The sequence below is a fragment of the Felis catus genome, chromosome B4 (assembly GCF_018350175.1).
Source record: "Felis catus isolate Fca126 chromosome B4, F.catus_Fca126_mat1.0, whole genome shotgun sequence".
Lineage (NCBI taxonomy): Eukaryota > Metazoa > Chordata > Mammalia > Carnivora > Felidae > Felis > Felis catus.
In genome coordinates, this window is record NC_058374.1 from 79,818,721 (window position 1) to 79,839,575 (window position 20,855).

The window sequence follows — 20,855 nt, forward strand, 5'->3', positions numbered from 1 at the left end:
GACTAGACGTCTGGAAGTGCTATGAAATCAAAGAGGAGGATGTAAGATCTGAGTAGAGAAGAATTTTATTATTTTTCAACAGGTAAGACCCTCCATGCAGCTATATGCCAAAAACTTCAGAGAATAAACAAGCTGGCAATCACCAAGCAGAATACACATCTCACCGCACCGTTAACAAACTTCTAACCATATCCTAGTTCCACCTTAGTCACATTTCCTCTTGTCACCAATCAGTATGGCAGCCACTATAACCGAAGCCCCACCACTGCATGACACTACACAAAGCAAGACACCCAGACAGCATCATGTGTACTGGGGAGCTTTACAGACATAAAACTAAGATTGAGAAGAAGGGAATATGAATCAGGAAGTGAGCCAACAGAGAATTCACAAAGACGACACCACAATGCTTCTTTAGGGCCTATCAGTGGAGGATGCCGAAACTATGATTTTGAGGTCCCAGTTTTCTAGTTCTACCTTTCTGGTTGGTCAAGAATCTGTTTTCTTTCTCATCTTAAAATCATGTCCCTGCTACACAACAGTGGTTGTTTACCTCACAGAGAGTTCATCACATCTCAGCAGCATTCCCAGGCAAATAAAAAACCATTACAGATTAAGGCTCATGCGGCTGCAGAGAGGTCTCTTCATCTGAGTAAGAATTCTTATCTTTTTGTACAGTTGTAGATCCAGCTCTCTCTGGCATAGCAGCCAAATGCCTAGATCAGTAATAACCTGTTGTCAGGACTTACTTAACTGATTGCACTGGGACCATTTGCCAAAAAATTACTGCTTATTCACTCTCTCTCTCTCTCTTTTTTTCTCCTATGCTAGATGGGTATATTTACATGTACAAGGAGAATAATAAGAAGCCACTTTAGCCTAGTAGTTAAAGAGTGTCAGTCTGGAATCTATCTGGTCACACAAAATATCGTGTGACCTCATCTGAGTTATTCAGTCTCTCTGAGCCTTAGTTTTCTCATCTGTACAATAGGGATATTATATCCTCCTTCAGGGGATCTCTAGGGTTAAATAATATCTATAAAAGCACTTTTTGCACAGTACATAAGAGCTCAGTTAGCTATTGTATACTGCTATTGCTGTTATTATTATTACATTGATAAAGTTAAATAATTTTCTTTGTATTTTGTCCTCTCCCATTCCCCCCATATGATCCTTGGGTGGAATATAATTTTCCGTATCATACAGACACAACACGTCCTCTAAATTGTGTATGTATGTACATGTATACATGTGTCTGTTGCTCTGCACTCTGATATTAATCCCCAACATCACGTTATAGAGCCTTCCCTAGGCTAATGTTCACTTTACCACAGAGTCAGTTCAGTTCAACAAGCAGGATAACTAAATTAGCACTGAGGCCAAAGCTGGAAGATTCTCATGTGGAGCCAAATGTAGAAGGTGTAGAGTCACTATTTTTATGAAAAGAGATCTTACCCAATACCAGGAAGTTGGAATTCTAAGTAGATAGGAAACCTGAATCTTAGAACTAGAGAAATCGGGTCACTCTCCTTCCCCCATATTTTATCAATATAAATTTTCCAGAACAGGAAAAGGAGGAAATGTCTCTCTTTCTAGCCAAAGAGATTTAATTAAGTTGCTTCTAGTGTTCATTAGTGTCCTTCTTAAGATTTATACTTCTCAACTATCTTCCAGTAGAAGGAAGCTGAAATAGCCCAAAACAAAACTAAGAAATAAATCTGTTTATCTTTGACATCCTCAAAAGTTGCCATGTCTCCTTTGCTCAAGAACCATTCCACCTAAGCCAGTCCTCATCCACTATCCCTTAACCCAAATAAAATCTTCTCCTCGTTTGTGTAGCCAGTACTACATCTATGATTAAACTGATTTATACTAAAGTGCCAATGACAGCTCCCTATCTACTTTTCTAAAAAATTTATTTGTTATGAATCTTTAACTAATGTAGAAGTATAGAGGATTACTTTTAGACAGGGAGTCTTTCTTATTTACCTTTAAATTGCACTGATTTTCTTTAGTTGCATATAAGGCTGCCCATGGGAGCAACGGAAAGGAGACTTTATTGTCCTCAACCTCAAAGGAAAAGGGATCATGGGCTCTACTTCCTCCTGCTTTGCTCAGACCTAACACCGGGACTCTCCAGATACATACAGCCCATTCAATGTTCACCCTATCCTTTTTTGCTCCCAACACATAGAACCAGTAGAACAGTCACTAGGCAAGCCAAATCTTTTAACATCAGAGAGACTCCCAGTAGAGAAGAAAGGCTGCCACTTGCATCTTCCTGGAGAGATTCTCGGGACTTTTAGAGGGACCTTGGAGCTGTGACCTCAAATGTTTAATTTTCTCTCCTCCTTTCCCCAGCTATTCCTAGCTGTAGGGTTATTTACCCACAACTATTTTTTTTAAGATTTTTTTAAAAGTAATCTCTACACCCAATGTGGGTCTCGAACTTATAACCCCAAGATCAAGAGTCACACACTCCACCGACTGAGCCAGCCAGGCACCCCTATCTGTTCACAACTTTAAAGAATTAGAGGACTGCATGATTCTAATTATAGGGCATTCTGGAAAAGGCAAAACTACAGAGACAGTAAAAAGATCAGTGGTTACCAAGGGTTGGAGGTAGGAGTGGGGAGGGATGAATAGATAGAACACAGGGGATTTTTTAGGCCAATGAAACTATCCTGTATGATACTGTAATGGTGAGTACATATTATTATACATTTGTCAAAACCCACAGAATGTACAACACAAAGATTAAACTCTAATGTAGATTATGGACTTTAGTTAATAGTAATGTATCAACATTGGCTCATCAGTTGTAACACATGTACCACACTAATACAAGATATGGTAGCGGAGAACTCCAATACTTTCCACCCAATTTTTTGTAAATGTAAATGTAAAACTGATCGAAAGAATAAAGTCTATTTTTTTTTTTTTTTTTTTTTTTAATTAGAGGAAGCACTGCTTAATAATCCCCGCCAGGTACAATGACTAGTAACAGCCAAGATAAGCTATACAAGAAGAAGGCAAAAAGTAAAAAATGAGACTATGGAGCTTGATGAAACTACAGAGCTTGATCTCAAAATAAACAGGATGATAACTGAAGACAAGGAAAGAGGCTTGAGGAAGTGAGTGAAGGAGAGAGAGAGAGACAACTCTCACATCACTTTTAGTGACTGGTATGCAAAAACTAAAACAAATGTTTTCTCCCTCAGAGAAAGAGAAGAGAAACCAAGTTTATAAGGGGTACTGAGATACTCGGCAGAAAAATCACCAGCATTAAGCTTCTGGCATACTTACAAGTGTCACCCTGATGCCTCTCCCTGTGGCTAAGAAATCAGAGCTGTCATTGTAACCAAGTCTGCAACCTGTGCTCGCGCCAATCTTTATGGTAAATTGAGGTCTTTTTTCAGGAAAATCAAGGGATAATTGCCCAGTATCAAAAGAAGATATGACCCCTGGGAGGAGAAAGGAGGCGTTCCTTTTGCCACAGGATGATTCTCTCCGGAATAACATAAATGGCTCTTCGAGAGACTATGTCTTTGATAAGCTGAGCTGCAACTCTGACAGCCAATCTGCTGAATGCCGAGCAGAGCACTCAGCTTTCTACAATGACTCAAAGGACACGGCCAGGCTGCAGATTTATTCTGCTGACTTTCCCTGCAGAGCTACTCAAGTTTTTCAAAGGCAAAAAGGAAGAACTCTTTCCTTACACCCAGGGAATTGCAGATTCCTCCTGGGATCTAAAGACAGAACTATGTTTGCTCAAAATCTGACATCATCGATGTGAACAAGATTTAAGAGCTGGAATGATGGCTGGCAATTTTAGTCTTTAGAGCAGAAGTTGGTTCAGCTCTTCAATCTGCCGGCAGGATCAGCAGCCACACAGGGCACATGGCGTGCCAGACTGGGAATGGGCTAATTTCAAAATTCATTCTCATTCTCTCTGTACTTTCACATGACAATTGCAAATAGGCCAGATTCTTACCAAAGCACAATCTTAGGTGGTATATTTCCCTGCACAAAGAGATTTCAAAGTAAAAACACAAAGGTGCTGTTACAAAGAGATAAACCGCAAAGCTTCCATCTTTTCTCCACAATGTTTACCTCCGTGAAATCTTATCCTTAGCCTGATAATTTTCTGAGGGATTTAAGAAACAAAATATATCCACAATAAACTATTAATAGCAGCATTCCTCCCTCACAATTTGTATGTCACTTCTTCAAGATGAGATTTTAAAAGAGAAAAGCTTTCTATGTATCCTAAGTTGAAAGTAACGGCCATGTGCTATGATTTATAGGGCAGTCCCTCTATAGTTAAATAGATTCGACCCTCAACAGACAAAAGAAAACTAGGCTTGAGAGTTAAGATAAGCATTTTCTGTGTGAAACCTTTTTTATCTTATGACAAACAAAGATTTTAAAACATTAAAATTTAGAGACAATCAGTTCTATTTTTATTTAAAATATGCATTGCTGTTCTGAGCAAGTACCCTGAAATAGGTACTGGAGCAAGGGTAATAGCAATTGCGAAATATAGCACAGAAATTTATAAGCAGAAAATCAGAATAAGACTTTTTTCCCCAAGAGCAAAATATATAACCCTTTTGACAAAAACAAATGAAAAAAAGGACAAAAACAAAGGCATTCCGCTTTATAAATAATACTGGCAAACAATAAGTATCTTACATTCTTAGATATAAATTTAGCTAAGTGTTTACTAATACTTGCAACTGTAACCCTTTCAAAGGGGCTTATCATTTGGCTATAAAGACTCAATTAAGATCAAGACTTGGCTCTTCCCTAACTCCAGATGAAGGGGTTTTTCTTGTACTGCAAGTCCCATTGAAAAAGGACATTGTGTTTTAATAGAAGTCGCTGGCATATGGTTAAAAAGCTTAAGTTTGTCCGGTTCCATCCTTTGAGCAGAACACTGAGGTTCTCTTTCCTCTCCTATGAAAGAGCTTCCAGACAGCATCTCTTGCACCGTGTTCATAATGCACAATTTATCGGCATTTCGTTTCCTTTTTCTAAATGGCCGGGAGGGAAGAAGAGCTCCACAGCCACCGTGTGTGGTTAGTAATGGCGCTTTTACTTGTCATTGTACAAAGCCTGTTAAATATTTACAACACAGACAGCAATATCTAGTCCTAAACACCCAGTTGTGAGTTTGAATTTTTTTAGAAATAAATCTATGACAAGTTTTCCCCAGCAAAACGCCAGAAGACTTTACTAACAGCTTCAAGAGACCCAGCGGGTCCAGAGGAGCAGTTATAGGCCATCTGGTGATTACTTATTATTATTTATACAGCACTGTAGATGTACACACAGATGTGTTATGAATCCACATACAGAGTAGGCCCTAACAAGGGCTTCAGACAAAATGCGACTGCTGAGCAAGTCAATCTGCATTAAAGAAACACACTAACCAGAAAGAGGGAACACTCTGGCTGTTCTTCAATCTGCCGCATTAGCTGGAAGAGTATTTGATAAAAGAATGATGAATTCTACACGACGATGACAATATCTTGCAAGTTAACAACCTAGCTATATGTGGTTTTGCAGGGGTGGCAAAAGAGGGACTAACGAAGGACAGGCTCCCAGAGACAGAAGGCAGTTTGTGAAAGAAGGGACTAACAAACAGCCTCTCTCCTGATTTAGGAAGAACGGGGATATAAAGATACTGGATTTTATTTTTTTTCCACCAGGAATGCTCTGAGAACAGCTTCTGGGCTCCCATTCCAAATATTAAGTCATACCCAAAGAAAACAAGAGTGAATAACTGAAAAATTTCATCTTAATTTCCTGGGTATAGCTCTAATTAGGTTCATACAGCCTCTCCCCCCCGCACCCCCCCCACCCCCTCGGCAAACTGGAGCAGGGATGCTTTTAATCTACCATGTTCTTAGTAACGTAACAATAACTGTAATACGAAAACCTAAAATAATCAACCACACGTTTCTAAGGGCAAGCGTCAAGAGTGCCAGATCTGACGTTAAAAACAGGTTGAATTCCTTGCTCTTAATACATTTATAGTTTTAAAAACCTCAGTCCCAATTTTGTCTACACAATGCAAAATGGTGGTCTACTTCCATCACAAGGCTACATAAAGCCGCAGCATAGTCAGAGTGGACTGAAAGTTATTGCAAAATCAACATATTATTACAAAAAACAAGGTTAGCATTTGGCCTAATTGTGTATAATGCAGTGTATTTTCAGCTGCCTGACAGCATGCAGGCACTCTTACCAGATGGGAACTGGATGAATTATTGAATGAAATATGAATTATTAAATAAAAATTTGAATTTTTTTAAACTCTTGGCAGGGGGTGAGGAAGAAAGGCTTATCTGTCTGCCTGAAATTGCCCTCACCTGTCGAAGCATGTAAATATGGTACGTACCACCATAAATGGGGTTTACCTAACCAGCCATTTCTTTCCTTGTTATTCTCTAATTCAAGATGCTCTCCTAACATAAAGAGTTAGTAACCAGCACCAACCCATTTTCCTTCTTTTCTTTTGTGTCAATGCCAGGTAATAGGGAAACATGCCAAAAGGATAGAATTAAAAATCCAGAGTCCCATAGTACCAGTATGGTCCATTTAAAGGGAGGGCTGGGATAACAGAAAAAGTCTCTATAGATTTGTGTTACATAGGCAATAAAACATATACCTTTGTAGTATGCCGGCATTTAACCAATCATAGAAGCTATTTGTTGCCTCATATATTACAAAGCAATAGAGATTTAAGGGATAATGTTCATGGAGGCAGAGGATACGAAGCAATAAACAGCACTGGAGGTTGGTTAAATGCCAAGTGAAGCCAGGACTACAGCACCATAAACATTATTCCTATTATATGACAAGATAAGGAGGTACAAGAAGCTGCCCTCAATCCCACCACAACTAGGGCTCTATTGCTATTCTTGGCCTTAGAAAGGGAAAGCAGGCCCTGGAGGTCTATGAGCTAGTTATGTGTTTCAGGTCTCAGATATGAACAGAACCTCAACCTGTACCTAAATGTCCTCTGGGAGAAGAAAAGATCTGGTAGGACACATCCGTAGGGGAAAAAAAATAACAAGAGCTGATCAGGTCACACTGGACAGAGAAACAATCAAAAGATTTGTCCTTAAAAGGACAGAGTTGATACAGAGTTGGTTATGACAGAAATCTTTCTCAGTGGCTAATAATGGGATGATACTGTGCATTAGAAGTATCTCCTCCGAGGAAATGTGTTCCTGTTCTTAAGGAAATAGACATTCTGAGTAATAAGCTTATATGATCAGCTTCTGCTCAAAGGCTTTGTTATGATAACCAGAAGGACTACTGAAATCTGAGTAATTTGTACTGCAAAACAGTGTCATGTTCCAGAGAGGGAGGTATGGGAATATGGAATTTGTTGACTTCTAGTAATAAAAACTGGACAAAAAACGTCTAAAAGATAAGTTATCTAACTGCATTTACAAATCCAAGATTACTGTCAAAAACATAGTACAGCTGACCTTCGAACGACACGGGTGTGAACTGGGCAGGTCCATTTGATAAACATAGTACAATACTGTAAATTTTTTCTTCCTTACAATTTCCCTAATAACATTTTCTTTTCTCTGCTTACTCGATTGTGAGAATACAGTATACAGTACATATAACATACAAGATATGAGTTAATCAACCATTTATGTTATCGGTAAGGCTTTAGGTCAACAGTAAGCTATTAGTAGTTAAGTTTTTGGGGGGGTCAAAAGTTGTATGCAGATTTTCATCTCCCCACGGGTGTTCCTAACCCCTGCACTGTTCAAGGGTCAACTATAATTGTTTCTGCTTGCACATAAAATAAAACAACTTTACAATCCATCTTTAAATAAAAACGTCTCTCAAAGCATCAAAAACTTAAAAGACTGGGGCGCCTGAGTAGCTCAGGTCATGATCTCTCGGTTTGTGGGTTCCAGCGCCACGCAGAGCCCCACGTCGGGCTCTGTCTGTGCTGACAGCTCAGAGCCTGGAGCCTGCTTTGAGTTCTGTGTCTCCCTCTCTCTCTGCCCCTCCCCCACTCACACTGTTTCTCTCTCTATCTCTCTCAAAAATGAATAAACATTAAAAAAAAATTAAAAGAAAAAAAAACTTAAAAGACTACCTAAATTCAGCACCAAACCAAACTTTTATTATTTTAATAACAGAAGCAAAGCCATTTTATGGTCAGAATGGTTTTAATTAGATGCTATCTTATAAACATTTCAAAAACCCAAACCACTCAAATTCAACCAACCCTTTGCCACAGGGTATCTGGGGTACTGTTGCCTTAACAACACTAACCCATTCTCTGGAGGCAGCTCTATTAACTACTCCTGCTACCACATTCCATAGAGAGGTATTAGAAAGAATATTGGTTTCCCTAAGTTCCTCTTCATGAGAGTGATTAGGCCTCAAGAGAAACACGGTCTCAACAGGAGAACAGAAATGAAAGGGCTCAAAACACCCTCTCATCTGTCTTTTCAGACAAGAATGCAGAGAACACAACCTTCAGCAGCCATCTTTTTTAAAAAAAGTACATGCAGCATATTTAGAATTCAGCTGTGTCACATCAGACTTACTGTTGGGAAGTGGATCATGAACAGAATCCAAAAATAACAGCCATTAAAGACCTAGCAACCAAAACATGTTTACGTATCCATTGAAAGCCCGGTGGTTTTGATTATATGGTGGAGAGCATAATCCACTAGTCTATTTTAGGTAAATTTTCCTTTCACCTTCCCTTAATATTAAGGCGTAAGATGATTTCTGAGTTTAGGGCCCATTGGGTAAAGTCCGGGCACAGAACAGATACTGAAATAATGCAAGATTCATATAGTTTTCGTCTGTTGGTTGGTTTTTTAAGGATCAGTCTCTTGAATTGTAATTTGCTTTCATTCCTTCTTCCGCTAAGTGGTATACCGGAGCCACCGATTTTTGAGGCTTCTATGGCAGTAAGTTCCAAACCGTGTCTTGTAAAAATTATCATGGTCCTTATCGCCAGTCCTGGAATTTACATAGCCTTTTTAAAAAATTATTATTCTACCATTTCTGGAATAAAAAATTTCAATCAATGACAGAGGATTATACATAGCTTGAAGGCCTCAAAGGGGCTCCAGGATGAAACCATTTTCAAGGGATATAAGGAAGCTGGATGACAGGCCAAGGGTAGTTCGCTTTCCCAAATTTACCTTCTCTGCCAGATTTCCACTATTTCATATAATAGAAAGCAATCACAGTAAAGTGAGTCTTGCAGAGATCCTAGAGTTAAATTTTACTTAGATATTGGGAGACACTTGGAATAAGACTAAATATAACTAAAGAACTACAATTTTACCTAACCATAAAGTTCTGACATGCAAAGGAGTTACCTTCATAGACTTAAGCCGTAGTTTTCTATGCTTTTCTATGAAACAAGTACCTTGAATCCAAAAGAAGATACTCATCTCCCTGAGTACCATATCCACTAAAGGGAAAAAAAGCCTTTGGGACTTATACTAGAGGTTATAATGAGTCCTAACAACCAAAATACCAGCAGACAGTTCAGAAATGGGAGGAAAAATAGGGGAAGGAAAAGGCTTATGATAAACAGTACCCAACAATACAAAAGGAACCAAAGTAAAAAGTCCTACTGTTTTTACCGCCTCTAGTCCAAAAAATGCAAAACAAAAAGAAACAAACAAACACAAAACCATCTGGGATCTCACAAATTTCAGTGAAAACTACTCTTTTCTGATAGACAGTCTGAAGAAACCTATTTAAACCTTTCTTCTTCCGAGAGCTTAAGAGATGATTTTCCATTTTAATTTCTTTAAGTCCTTGTCTAGGTGGTTTTCAGCATACAACATATAAGAGGGGCACTGAGTAGCTTAAGCCATGAACAAAGAAAAATAAATGTAAGGATGAGAAAAATAACTTTTTTCACCAAAAATGCAGATTTTTAAAGGGAGATAAGTGAAAAGGGTCCCAGGTATCAATTATGGAAATCACAGTGACTACTGCTATCAACACATCCACACACAAAAATCTGGAGGGATCAAGTTCAGATATATATTCTAATACAGCTGTTTGAAAATGGAAACAAATTTATCCTAATTTCTCAGGTGGCTTCTATTGTAAAAGAATAAAACATAAATCACATGGGGAAAACATCCAATCAACAATAAAGTTGAAAACTCTGACAAGGAAGGAAATATACCCTATGATGCTGAATACTTCAGAATATAATGGCTTTTCTGGTCTTCTCTGAAATTTTCAGCATTTACTGGAATGTGGAATCATCCTTCTGCCCATTCCTTGTCACCACCCCCATCTCATTCACCTCTCAAATTCCAATTCCTAGGAATCTCTGGAACTTAACTCTCTCTTTTTGTCTAAGTATTTACAATGTTTAATAGAACTAGTCTGCAATCTCACATACCACCAGTAAGTGTCACTGGGCAGTCACATGGCATATTCCTAACTGAACAGAAATTCAACCTTCAGCTTCCATAAAATCAATTCATGAAGGCAGATAAAACTTTCTTTGTATTCCTTTCTTCATCCTTTGTGGAACATGGCAGTAGGGAAGGGTCTAGGAAGAAGAGTTAAGAAGGTGCAAAATGGGGAAGAAGAAAAAAAAAGGCAACTTCAACAAAATTACTTTATTAAAAAAGCATATAATGAAAAATATCTGACACAAAATGTACACATATGCAAATAATAACATGGCAGCTGACGAACAGCACAAGGCATTTCATGGCATAAGAGAGGGAAAATGGCTAAGAAATCTCGTAGTTTATATGTTTGCTGCGACATCTCAGGTTCTACACTGGATTTGCCTTCCCTACATAGACAGATATCTGCCTTAGCTACCAGCAATGATTTTCTGGATCAACAGTCCAAAGAAACTTTTTTTTTTCTTATTTAAAAAATCCAACAGATTCCAGCAAATTGTGGTTCACAGTGAACGGGTACATTCTCGGCTGCCTATTCTAAATGTTAAGCAGACTTTTATATCCATTGAAGGTTGAGGAAAACATATTTCTAAACTTGTTTTGTATTTAGATGGATAGCTTTATAAAAGAGGAGAGAGCAACATGTATTCCCCAACACTGTGTGTCGGGAAACAAACACCAGTAGAATAACAATATGAAAGAGAGCAAGGCAGATTTCATTACGGTAGAGTGCCTACACTTCCTCATAACATGGATTTACACACTGCAAATCCTCTGATCTGATTACCTCCAGTGATCACGTAAAATACCGGCTTTAAACTCTTTGCCTTAGTGATAAAACAGCCACTTTGATTCACAACGAGACATTCACAATAAAGTATATTGTAAACGTACCTGTCCACAGCCCGGGGCATTGCACACAAACGGTCTGTCGTCTCCCATATTTCATATAGCAGAGCGGAGCTGAGGAGGGGGAGGCAGGGGGAAAAGTTATGTTAAATACGCTGGAGTTAAAAAAAAAAAAAGTGCTTCAAAAATATCAAGCCTAGAAACAGGTGCTCCAAGAATGCTGTCTATCAAAGCTATAAACACAGGCTACTTTGGGGAGACCCATTAGACAGGTGGCATATGATCTACCGCGCCTCAACTGAAACTTTTAATTAGAAAAATTTAGACCTCAATAGTCAAGGAATTTCAGACCTTTTGCTAGATTTTCCCTCTTTCTGCTACAGTATATAACACACTCCTCTAGTCTACTGAATTACAACCAGTGCAGTTCCCTATGTCAATAAATCCACAGAACATTCGATGCGGAAGCCATATTTCTGAACTAGAGAAGACCAAAATTTGTCATTTAATTAATTAAGGGATTATAGGAGGGGTGCTCCATTTTACAGGGCTATAATCTGGCTCCCTGGTGTATAAACTACGAGACTGTTGGCAAGGGCCGTTTATCCCAGATTATTGCCAAAGAAAACAAAGCACCCATCCTATTGGGCTACACGGGAAATGATTTTCATTAATAAAAAAATAAAAATAAAAACCTTCTCTCCCCACTGGGAGCCTCCTTCTCCCCCCACCAATCGTCTGTGGCAAATGGAGAAATATCGGTGCCCTTCCCCCTCTAATTCTATTTATGGCTAGGTTTTTAAAAGCAGCAATAAAACAAATGTCGACTCTTTGGGGGTTTACTGGGTGAATATGTTCCGGCTGTTTGTGCTGCTCTCGGCCAGAGTTCTTGGGCTGCTCTGTTGCAGCCAACAGATGTGTGCTGCTGCAGGGGATAAAAGAAATGGCACTAAAAGGCATCACCATCCATCCTCTCTATTTCTCTGAAGAATTTAACAGGGCTTACACTGTTGTTGTTTTTTAATTATTGAGGCTAAACTCTTGAAATGTTGATAGACATTCCTTGTCAAAGAACAATAATTCCAATATGAATGCGTTGGGAAAATTTCTCATTTCCCAACCAGGAATAAAAATAGAGGTGGAGGTAGATAAGGATGAGAAATGCAAATCCTAGGGAAAATATTCCTAAAAGATAAACAGTGTTTTGAAGGGGTGGGGGGAAGGGCATAAAAACAGTCTTCATAGAATAAACTCCTAAAGGACATTTTTGAACATCCTTCTACAAGAAAGAAAGGGGTATAAAAGAATATTAACAAGGGAAGATGAAAGAGGAAGAAAAAGAATTTGAATATGCCTAGAAACAACTTCAGAACTGTAACCAAAATCAAAAGGTCAGAGTTAACCTCACTCAGGTCTGCATTAAAATAAAATGTTAAAATGCTGGACTGAATTTGGTAATCAGAAAAGCATGTTTAAAACTCAGAGGGTAGCTAAGTAACATCTCTTCTACTCTCTTAAGACTCACTCTGGGGTTGGAAACCAGTATTTCTGGTAGTCTGATCAGTAATTCCACAACTAATCAGTGTTCAAAATTGTGGGGTGCCCCATAAAATAGAAAGGGCTTCTTAGTCATCTTTCAGGGTGATAGGAACAGGGTCTAACTATGAAGGAAACTGATGCTGCAGCATTGCTGTAATGGAAGGGAGCCTGTATGTACATAGGTGTACACAGATTTATATCACATTTAGCCAGGATAAATTGCTTCAATAAATTCTGTTCCTAGGAGAAGCCAGCTCGAGCTGATGATTGGGTACTGGGAAAATGAGAGCTTTCTTCTTCTTCACACAGCCCCAGGACAAGGGGGTTTTCTGGTTTGTTTGTTTTAAATACGTGATGAGTTTTTTTAGCACTTTCTGGAACTATGACATAGTGCAAAAAATAAATACAAGTAAATAAAAGTAAATAAATACAAAGACCAAGGCCACTAGGACTGAAAATTCAGAGCATTTCTGGAAAGCAATTCGTCTCTGGAAAAATTCCTAACTGCTGTGCTGGATGGAGATAATTCCACTTCCTAGTCCCCAAACCTGCTTTCCTGATATAATCACAAAATGAGAGTTTTATTTCAACAAGGTCCTCTAACAGATTTTTCAACCAGGACTAAAACTACAAGGACTAGAGCAGACATAACATAAGGAACCAGGCAGGATTCCTTCCTTTTACCTTGGTTCTGTTATTTGAGGCTAAATGTTCTGTCTTCTACCTAGAAGAGGAAAAGGGTGCTTGCTGGCTAAGGATTAGGGCAGCACTGGCACAGAGAGGGATTAAATACACTCTGGAACAATTTCCCTCAAACCACAAAATTCAAAATTTAACTTGGTTTTGTACAATCACATCACAATATATGGCTTCCAAATTTTATTTAACTGCATCCTTACTAGGAATAGAAATGCAATATCATGACTTTCTAAAAGAAAACAAAAGGCAAAACCAAGTTGGGGGAAAAGTATTAAATGTAACAGAAGCAAGCATTTTCATGGCTCTTTAAATACTGAAATCTGACAGTCACTAACTGGGATTTCCTGCTTCCTTCCCACTTTACTAGCTTTTGTTTTGCCATTTTCACCAAAAGGAAGATCACAATGGGAGGAAGAAGGCCCTCTTTCCTAAGTACCCACAATTATTCTTAAATCATTCCTCAGTCTCTTGCTCTTTTTCATTTCCATCATTCTTGCTTTTTCACTTCAAAGTGATTTGTCTTTTTAAAGAATATTTAGCAACAACAATAATGATCTGTTCTCCCACTTAAAATTCTAGGGGCACCTGGGTGGCTCAGTCAGTTGAGCGTCCAACTTTGGCTCAGGTCATGATCTTGCGGTTCATGGGTTTGAGCCCCATGTAAGGCTCTGTGCTGACAGCTCAGAGGCTGGAGCCTGTTTCGGATTCTGTGTCTCCCCTCTCTCTCTGCTCCTACCCCACTTGTGCTCTCCCTCTCAAAAATAATAAACATTAAAAATAAATCCCGGGGCGCCTGGGTGGCTCAGTCGGTTGAGCGTCCGACTTCGGCTCAGGTCATGATCTCACAGCTTGTGAGTTCGAGCTCCGCGTCAAGCTCTGTGCTGACAGCTCGGAGCCTGGAGGCTGCTTCAGATTCTGTGCCTCCCTCTCTCTCCGCCCCAACCCACTCGCATTCTCTGTCTCTCTCAAAAATAAACATTAAAAAAAAAGTAAAAAAAAAAAATCCCATTTACATCTTTTTAATTCCCAATCTGCTGCATCAATTGCTACATATAGAGAATGTGTTGCTTATTTCTATTTGATACTTAAAGCAAATCTCATACATGAGAGAGGTCAAACTGATGCCTTCTCAAAAACAAAACCAACACATTTCTATAGCATAAACAGACTGAGACAAAGGTGAAATCTTGAATAATAATGCTGCCATTCACTAGAATGTAACTCACGGCCCATTTGTAACTGTACAACTTGACAAGTAGATCACTTGTCTGGGCACGACACTCAAGTCTGCTGTCTTCTCCATGATCTATTCCTCAGGATGAAACTCAAGCATTGTATAGAACTAGCCAACAAATGAAAGGCAAAGGATACATATATTGAGAGACACTTCCAAGGGGAAGTGAGATGCTTTCAGAGGAGATCGTAGAACAGGAAAACAAAGATGCTGAAAAAGGCTATCCAAGAGGCCAAGTCTGCAGAGAAAAAGGCTCATGTACTAGACTCACCAGAATGCATAAATGATAAAAATTACTATTTATTCAAAAGACAGAAAGTTATCTGAATGCTAGGAGAGAAGTGAAGAAAATCCAAGGTTCAGACACTGATTTTTATTAACTGGGATAATTTCATAAAATCTGTTACATAGTTTTGACAGAACCAGAAGTATATCCTAAAATGGTCAATGTGCAAATAAGAAAACTGATTCTCTATGTGTACACACACACACACACACACACACACACACACACACACAGGTATATCTATCCTTTTTTCTTCTTTTTTAATAGAATGAGGATGGAATCTGTCAGCGAGGACTACAAAGTCAGTTCTCTGGACCCAGGTGTAATATGATTATTTCTTTAGTAACCAATTGCTGTTCATAAAATGGCCCAATTTTTGTAAGGAATAAAAGCCATATACGAATACACCCAAGGCCCTGTTCTTAGGTTCCTAATAACAAAAAGCAGATACTACTAAGTATATAAAATGAGAAGAACATATTAATATCAAAGAACATTAATATTAAAGATTCATGAAAATCTAGAAAGGGTTCAGACTAGCTATCATTCATTCATTCAAAATGTATTACTTAGGAACTACTAAGTGCCAGGCAAAGTGGACATAAAAAGGCAGAGGATGGGGCGCCTGGGTGGCTCAGTCGGTTGAGCAGCCGACTTCGGCTCAGGTCATGATCTTGCGGTCCGTGAGTTCGAGCCCCGTGTCGGGCTCTGTGCTGACAGCTCAGAGCCTGGAGCCTGTTTCAGATTCTGTGTCTCCCTCTCTCTGACCCTCCCCCATTCATGCTCTGTCTCTCTCTGTCTCAAAAATAAATAAACATTAAAAAAAAAAAAAAAAGACAGAGGCACCTGGGTGGGTCAGTCAGTTGAGCACCCAACTTTGGCCCTGGTCCTGATCTCGCAGATGGTGTGTTCACACCCCACGCTGGGCTGACTGCTGTCAGCACAGAGCCCACTTCGGATCCTCTATGCCCCTCTCTCTGCCCCTCCTCTGTTTGCACTCTCTCTCTCTCTCTCTGTCTCTCAAAAATAAATACACATTTTTTTTTGAAAAAGACAATAATCCTTTGCAAAAAAAAAAAAAAGAAGAAGAAGAAAGAAAAGAATCTTTCACTCATCTGTGTCAAAGAAAAACTAGAGCCGAACAGTAGTTAAAGCAGTAAAAAACAGATTTTATTCAGAACTATTGTAATAGGGGGAAAGAGACCTCAGTGCAGAACTGGGCTCTGTTCTAAATACATCATGGACAAGTGGAAATTTACAGCCAACGACCACAGTAGGGGTTAATGGATAGAAAATTACTAAAAGGAAATATCAGGACAAAGGGGGATTCTGGCTAAACCGACCTAATAAGATTTTTTTTTAACGTTAATTTATTTTTGAGAGAGTGGGGGAGGGGCAGAAAGAGAGGGGGCCAGGGGATATGAAGTGGGCTTTGTGATGACAGCAAAGAGCCCGATGTGGGGCTCAAACTCATGAACCAGTGAGATCATGACCTGAGCCGAAGTCGGATGCTTAACCAACTGAATCACCTAGGCACCCCCAAGTTCTTGCTAAAGATGGGCCAGAATGATCACATATAACCTGGGGGATTGAGAAAGATGGAGAACCTGATCAGATGTGAGGGTAATCAGATATCGAAGGCGGGGGGGGGGGGGGGGCGGTTCTTGCTAAAACTGGATCTTACAAGAAAGTACACAGGTAGGCCTACAAGAAGGTTCTCGAACCTGACTAAAGTTTGGTCAAAGAATCTTTGTCAACTGGCATGAGAGATGCCACATAAGTGGTAAGAATGATGGCTTAATTTACAAGTTCAATTAGTCAGACTGATCAGTATATATATTAAATCCCTTGCTATTTCTCTTATTCTTTGTGGTCATTTGTCAAGTTCCTTTGCTAGCCAATTCCAGAGTATAGACAAGAGCACACAAAAGAGGGATTAAAACTCTTGGTAAAAGGGGCACCTGGGTGGCCCAGTCGGTTAACCGTCCAACTCTTGATTTCAGCTCAGGTCGGCTCAAGTCATGATCTCATGGTCTGTGAGACTGAGCCCCGTGTTGGGCTCTGTGCTGACAGCTCGGAGCCTTCGTGGGATTCTGTTTCTTCCTCTCTCTCTGCCCTTCTCCCACTTGCATGTGCACTCTCTCTCTAAATAAACATTAAAAAAAATATAAAGACTAAAGTCTAACGACATATTTTAAGTATATACTTTACAGCTACTTTGTGCCTAAGGTACTTGATGTGACTTAGTACAACCAACTAACTCTATGCTTTCCTTATCATCCAAATAACATAGAGGAGGCTCCATAGTTTTTGGTTAGAGCTTTAAGAAATTGGGAGAAGGAAGCTATTTGTCAAATTAACCCTTCACTGGCCCTTGAAAACAAAACCTAGGCCAGAGCTGTTAAGATACATTTTCAAGTATAAAAGAATGCAGTAGAAAGGGCATCTTCATATAAGACTTTTGGGAGTACATACTTGAACAATCATTCTGGAAAGCCATCTGGCAATATTTATATTAAGTGTCTTAAAATGTTTTATATTCTTTGAACAAATCATTCTTTCAGGACTTTATTCTGAGGTTAAAGCCCAAAACATGGATCACTTATGTATTAAAATGTTCATCAGGGGCGCCTGGATGGCTCAGTCGGTTAAGCGTCCGACTTCAGCTCAGGTCACGATCTCACGGTCCGTGAGTTCGAGCCCCGCGTCGGGCTCTGGGCTGATGGCTCAGAGCCTGGAGCCTGCTTCCGATTCTGTGTCTCCCTCTCTCTCTGCCCCTTCCCCGTTCATCCTCTGTCTCTCTCTGTCTCAAAAATAAATAAACGTTAAAAAAAATTTTTTTAAATAAAATAAAAATAAAAATAAAAAAAATAAAATGTTCATCATAGTTCTATTTATAACAACAAAAAAGGAACGGAAATTAAACATTTAAGAAGAATGGATAAATATAAATTAAGATATTGCCTTACAATAGACTATATTTAAGTTGTTAAGAATAACGTTTCTGAAAGCTATCTAATGACATGAGAAAATGCTATACATTCTGTGGGGGGGGGGGGAAGCAGGCTATCAAATTGCATATGTGGGGCACCTGGGTGGCTCAGTCAGTTGGGGGCCCGACTCATGCTCAGGGCATGCTGCATCGGGCTCTCTGCTGTCAGCAAGGAGCCTTCTTCTGCTCCTCTGTACCCCTGCCCCGCTTATGCTCGCTCCCTCTCTCTCTCTCAAAAATAAAATAAACATTTTAATTTAATTTTTTAAAAAAATTTTTAACAAAAATAAATAAAATTGCATATGCACCATAATTCCAAATCTACAAAAAAAGAAAACAAAATAGGGACGATGCCTGGCTGGCTCAGTCAATAGAACAAGTGACTCTGAGACCCTTGATCTTGGGGTCATGAGTTCAAGCCCTACATTGGGTGTAGAGCCTACTGGAAAAAAAAAAAAGCAAAAAAAAAAAACATAAAAAAGATAAGGGAATTAGCATCAAATGTTAATAATGATTATCTCTGGGTAATGGTATTCCAGGTGATTTTGTTTTCTTTTTTGTACCTTCAGAATTTTCCAAAGTCTACAATGATCACAGATTGCTTTTAATAAAAATACAGAATATGATGTAATCTAATAAAAAAAAATGCTGATCTGCATGACTGAAAAAAAACAAAACATGTCTAATGAGTTTCAAAAAGGCCCACATCTGCTAGACTATTCCAAAGCACTAAACAGTATACTTACAAATCATACAAGGTTGCTCGTTCTCTACTACAAAGCAACAGAACCAACTGACAAATTAACAAGTTCAAAATGGACTACCAAAAAATCTTTCTAAAATTATAAACTAACAGCTCATATAGAAATAGACACAGTGGAAATTTTTTTTTTTTTTTTTTTTTTTTTTTTTTTTTTTTTATTTTTTTTTTAAATTTTTTTTTTTTCAAAGTTTATTTATTTTTGGGACAGAGAGAGACAGAGCATGAATGGGGGAGGGGCAGAGAGAGAGGGAGACACAGAATTAGAAACAGGCTCCAGGCTCTGAGCCATCAGCCCAGAGCCTGACGCGGGGCTCGAACTCACGGACCGCGAGATCGTGACCTGGCTGAAGACGGACGCTTAACCGACTGCGCCACCCAGGCGCCCCAGACACAGTGGAAATTTAAACATAACGATACACAGGGTAATCAAGCAGTTCAAGATAGTTCCTCCTTTGTTACCTTCAAGGACTCATTTTCAGAATCCTATGAATGCTCCCTAACAACTAGTATTACTTACATTAAACATTCAGAAATGGCCCCATCCATTCATCATAAAGAGAATAAAGAGCTGAAACCAAGCTTAGCAGGTACTGAATGCCTTTCAGCTCAGCTATAAACAAGCTAAAAAGTTTAGACAGGCACCCAAACAGAGCTCTATGGGCTCCATTTCCTTATAATATTAAAAAGAAAGAAATTATATACAAACAGTTCTCCTCCAAGAACATAACTTTGGATACTAAGTTTCTGACTCTAAGATAATTTAACTGCCGCCAAGCAAAGAGTACAAACACCAAAGATCTCTACCACAGCAGTCTCAACATTTGATTCTCCATAGGATACTCGGTGCTACTGTGATTTGCATTACATCTAGAAAAATGATTTAAGGAAAAAATGCCAATAAACATACGAACTGTGAGACTATAATACATGTTATGTGAACCTCAGAAAACAAAGACTCAAGTTTTACTAGGCAGTAGATTATTTAGGAATTGAAATTTCTGTTCATAAATTCTGAGTTTGTTTTCCACTGTGTTATTTAGCATAAAAACAGTTTAGCATATATTATTCCACTAGTACATAAACTAACTGCCCCAAAAGGACAATATAGAAAGCACATACATCATTACAATCTTAAACTAACTTGCCTTACTGTTTTATATCTGGGTAAAAACACAAAGCGTAAAGCACTTTGCTAACTAACTAACAGACTGGAAAACAGAGGTACAGAGTTATAAAAAAATGGGCAAAAGATGAGTCAAGAGGTTGAGCTGAGGTTGGCCTGAATCCTAGTTACCTATTCTCACACACCTGAAAGAAGATATAAAAATTGACAGCACATCTTTTTGGGACTCCTGAAAGTTATATGACAACTTGTATATTATATAACTACTTCCAACTGAATTGTGTCTTTCCAAAAGTTTACACACAGTAGGTGTTTCTTACATGTTTATTATATACATGAATGCCCAGAAATATGAATTTGAGGGATTATAAGTTCTTGGAGCATTGTTTTTGTCTAGGGAAATTAAATAATGTTATAGTTTTAACATTAAGTATATTTTATTGTAAATTTTTTCAATTTACAATCCAGTTCTAGTATATGTCAAGGATTGGCAAACTTCAGTCTGTGGGCCAAAGCCAGCCTGCCACCTGCTTTTGTATGGCCCACAAGCTAAGAATGGTTTTTACATTTTTAAATGGTTGAAAAAAACCATAAAAAAAGTATTTCAGAACACATAAAAATTATATAAAGTTTGGGGTACCAGGGTGGCTCAGTTGGTTAAGCGTCCGACCTCGGCTCAGGTCATGATCTCATGGTTTGTGGGTTCGAGCCCCACATTGGGCGCTGTGCTGACAGCTCAGAGCCTGGGAGCCTGCTTCAGGTTGTGTGTCTCCCTCTCTCTGCCCCTCCCCTGCTTGTGCTCTGTCTCTCTTTCTCTCTTAAAAATAAACATTAAAATAATCATCATAATTAAATGATACATGATGTTCAAATTTTAGTGTCCATAAAAAAAAGTTTGAAGGGCAAACAACCAAGCTTATCC

At 38.8% G+C, this 20,855-nt stretch overlaps 1 protein-coding gene across 6 annotated transcripts in view; it reads right to left on the reverse strand.

Moving 5' to 3' along the window:
• Positions 1 to 20,855, reverse strand: part of LOC101088254 (cyclic AMP-dependent transcription factor ATF-7) — a 90,663-nt gene that overhangs the window by 59,457 nt on the left and 10,351 nt on the right. For 5 of the 6 annotated variants that reach the window (XM_006933754.4, XM_045061861.1, XM_045061860.1 and 2 more), the window contains one exon: positions 11,343 to 11,411. In XM_006933754.4, coding sequence (XP_006933816.2) covers positions 11,343 to 11,390 — 48 coding nt within the window. In that variant the 5' untranslated portion in view covers positions 11,391 to 11,411. Of the gene's footprint in view, positions 1 to 10,432; positions 10,568 to 11,342; positions 11,412 to 20,855 lie in introns of those variants that run through there. The other variant, XM_045061862.1, reaches the window with a different exon arrangement.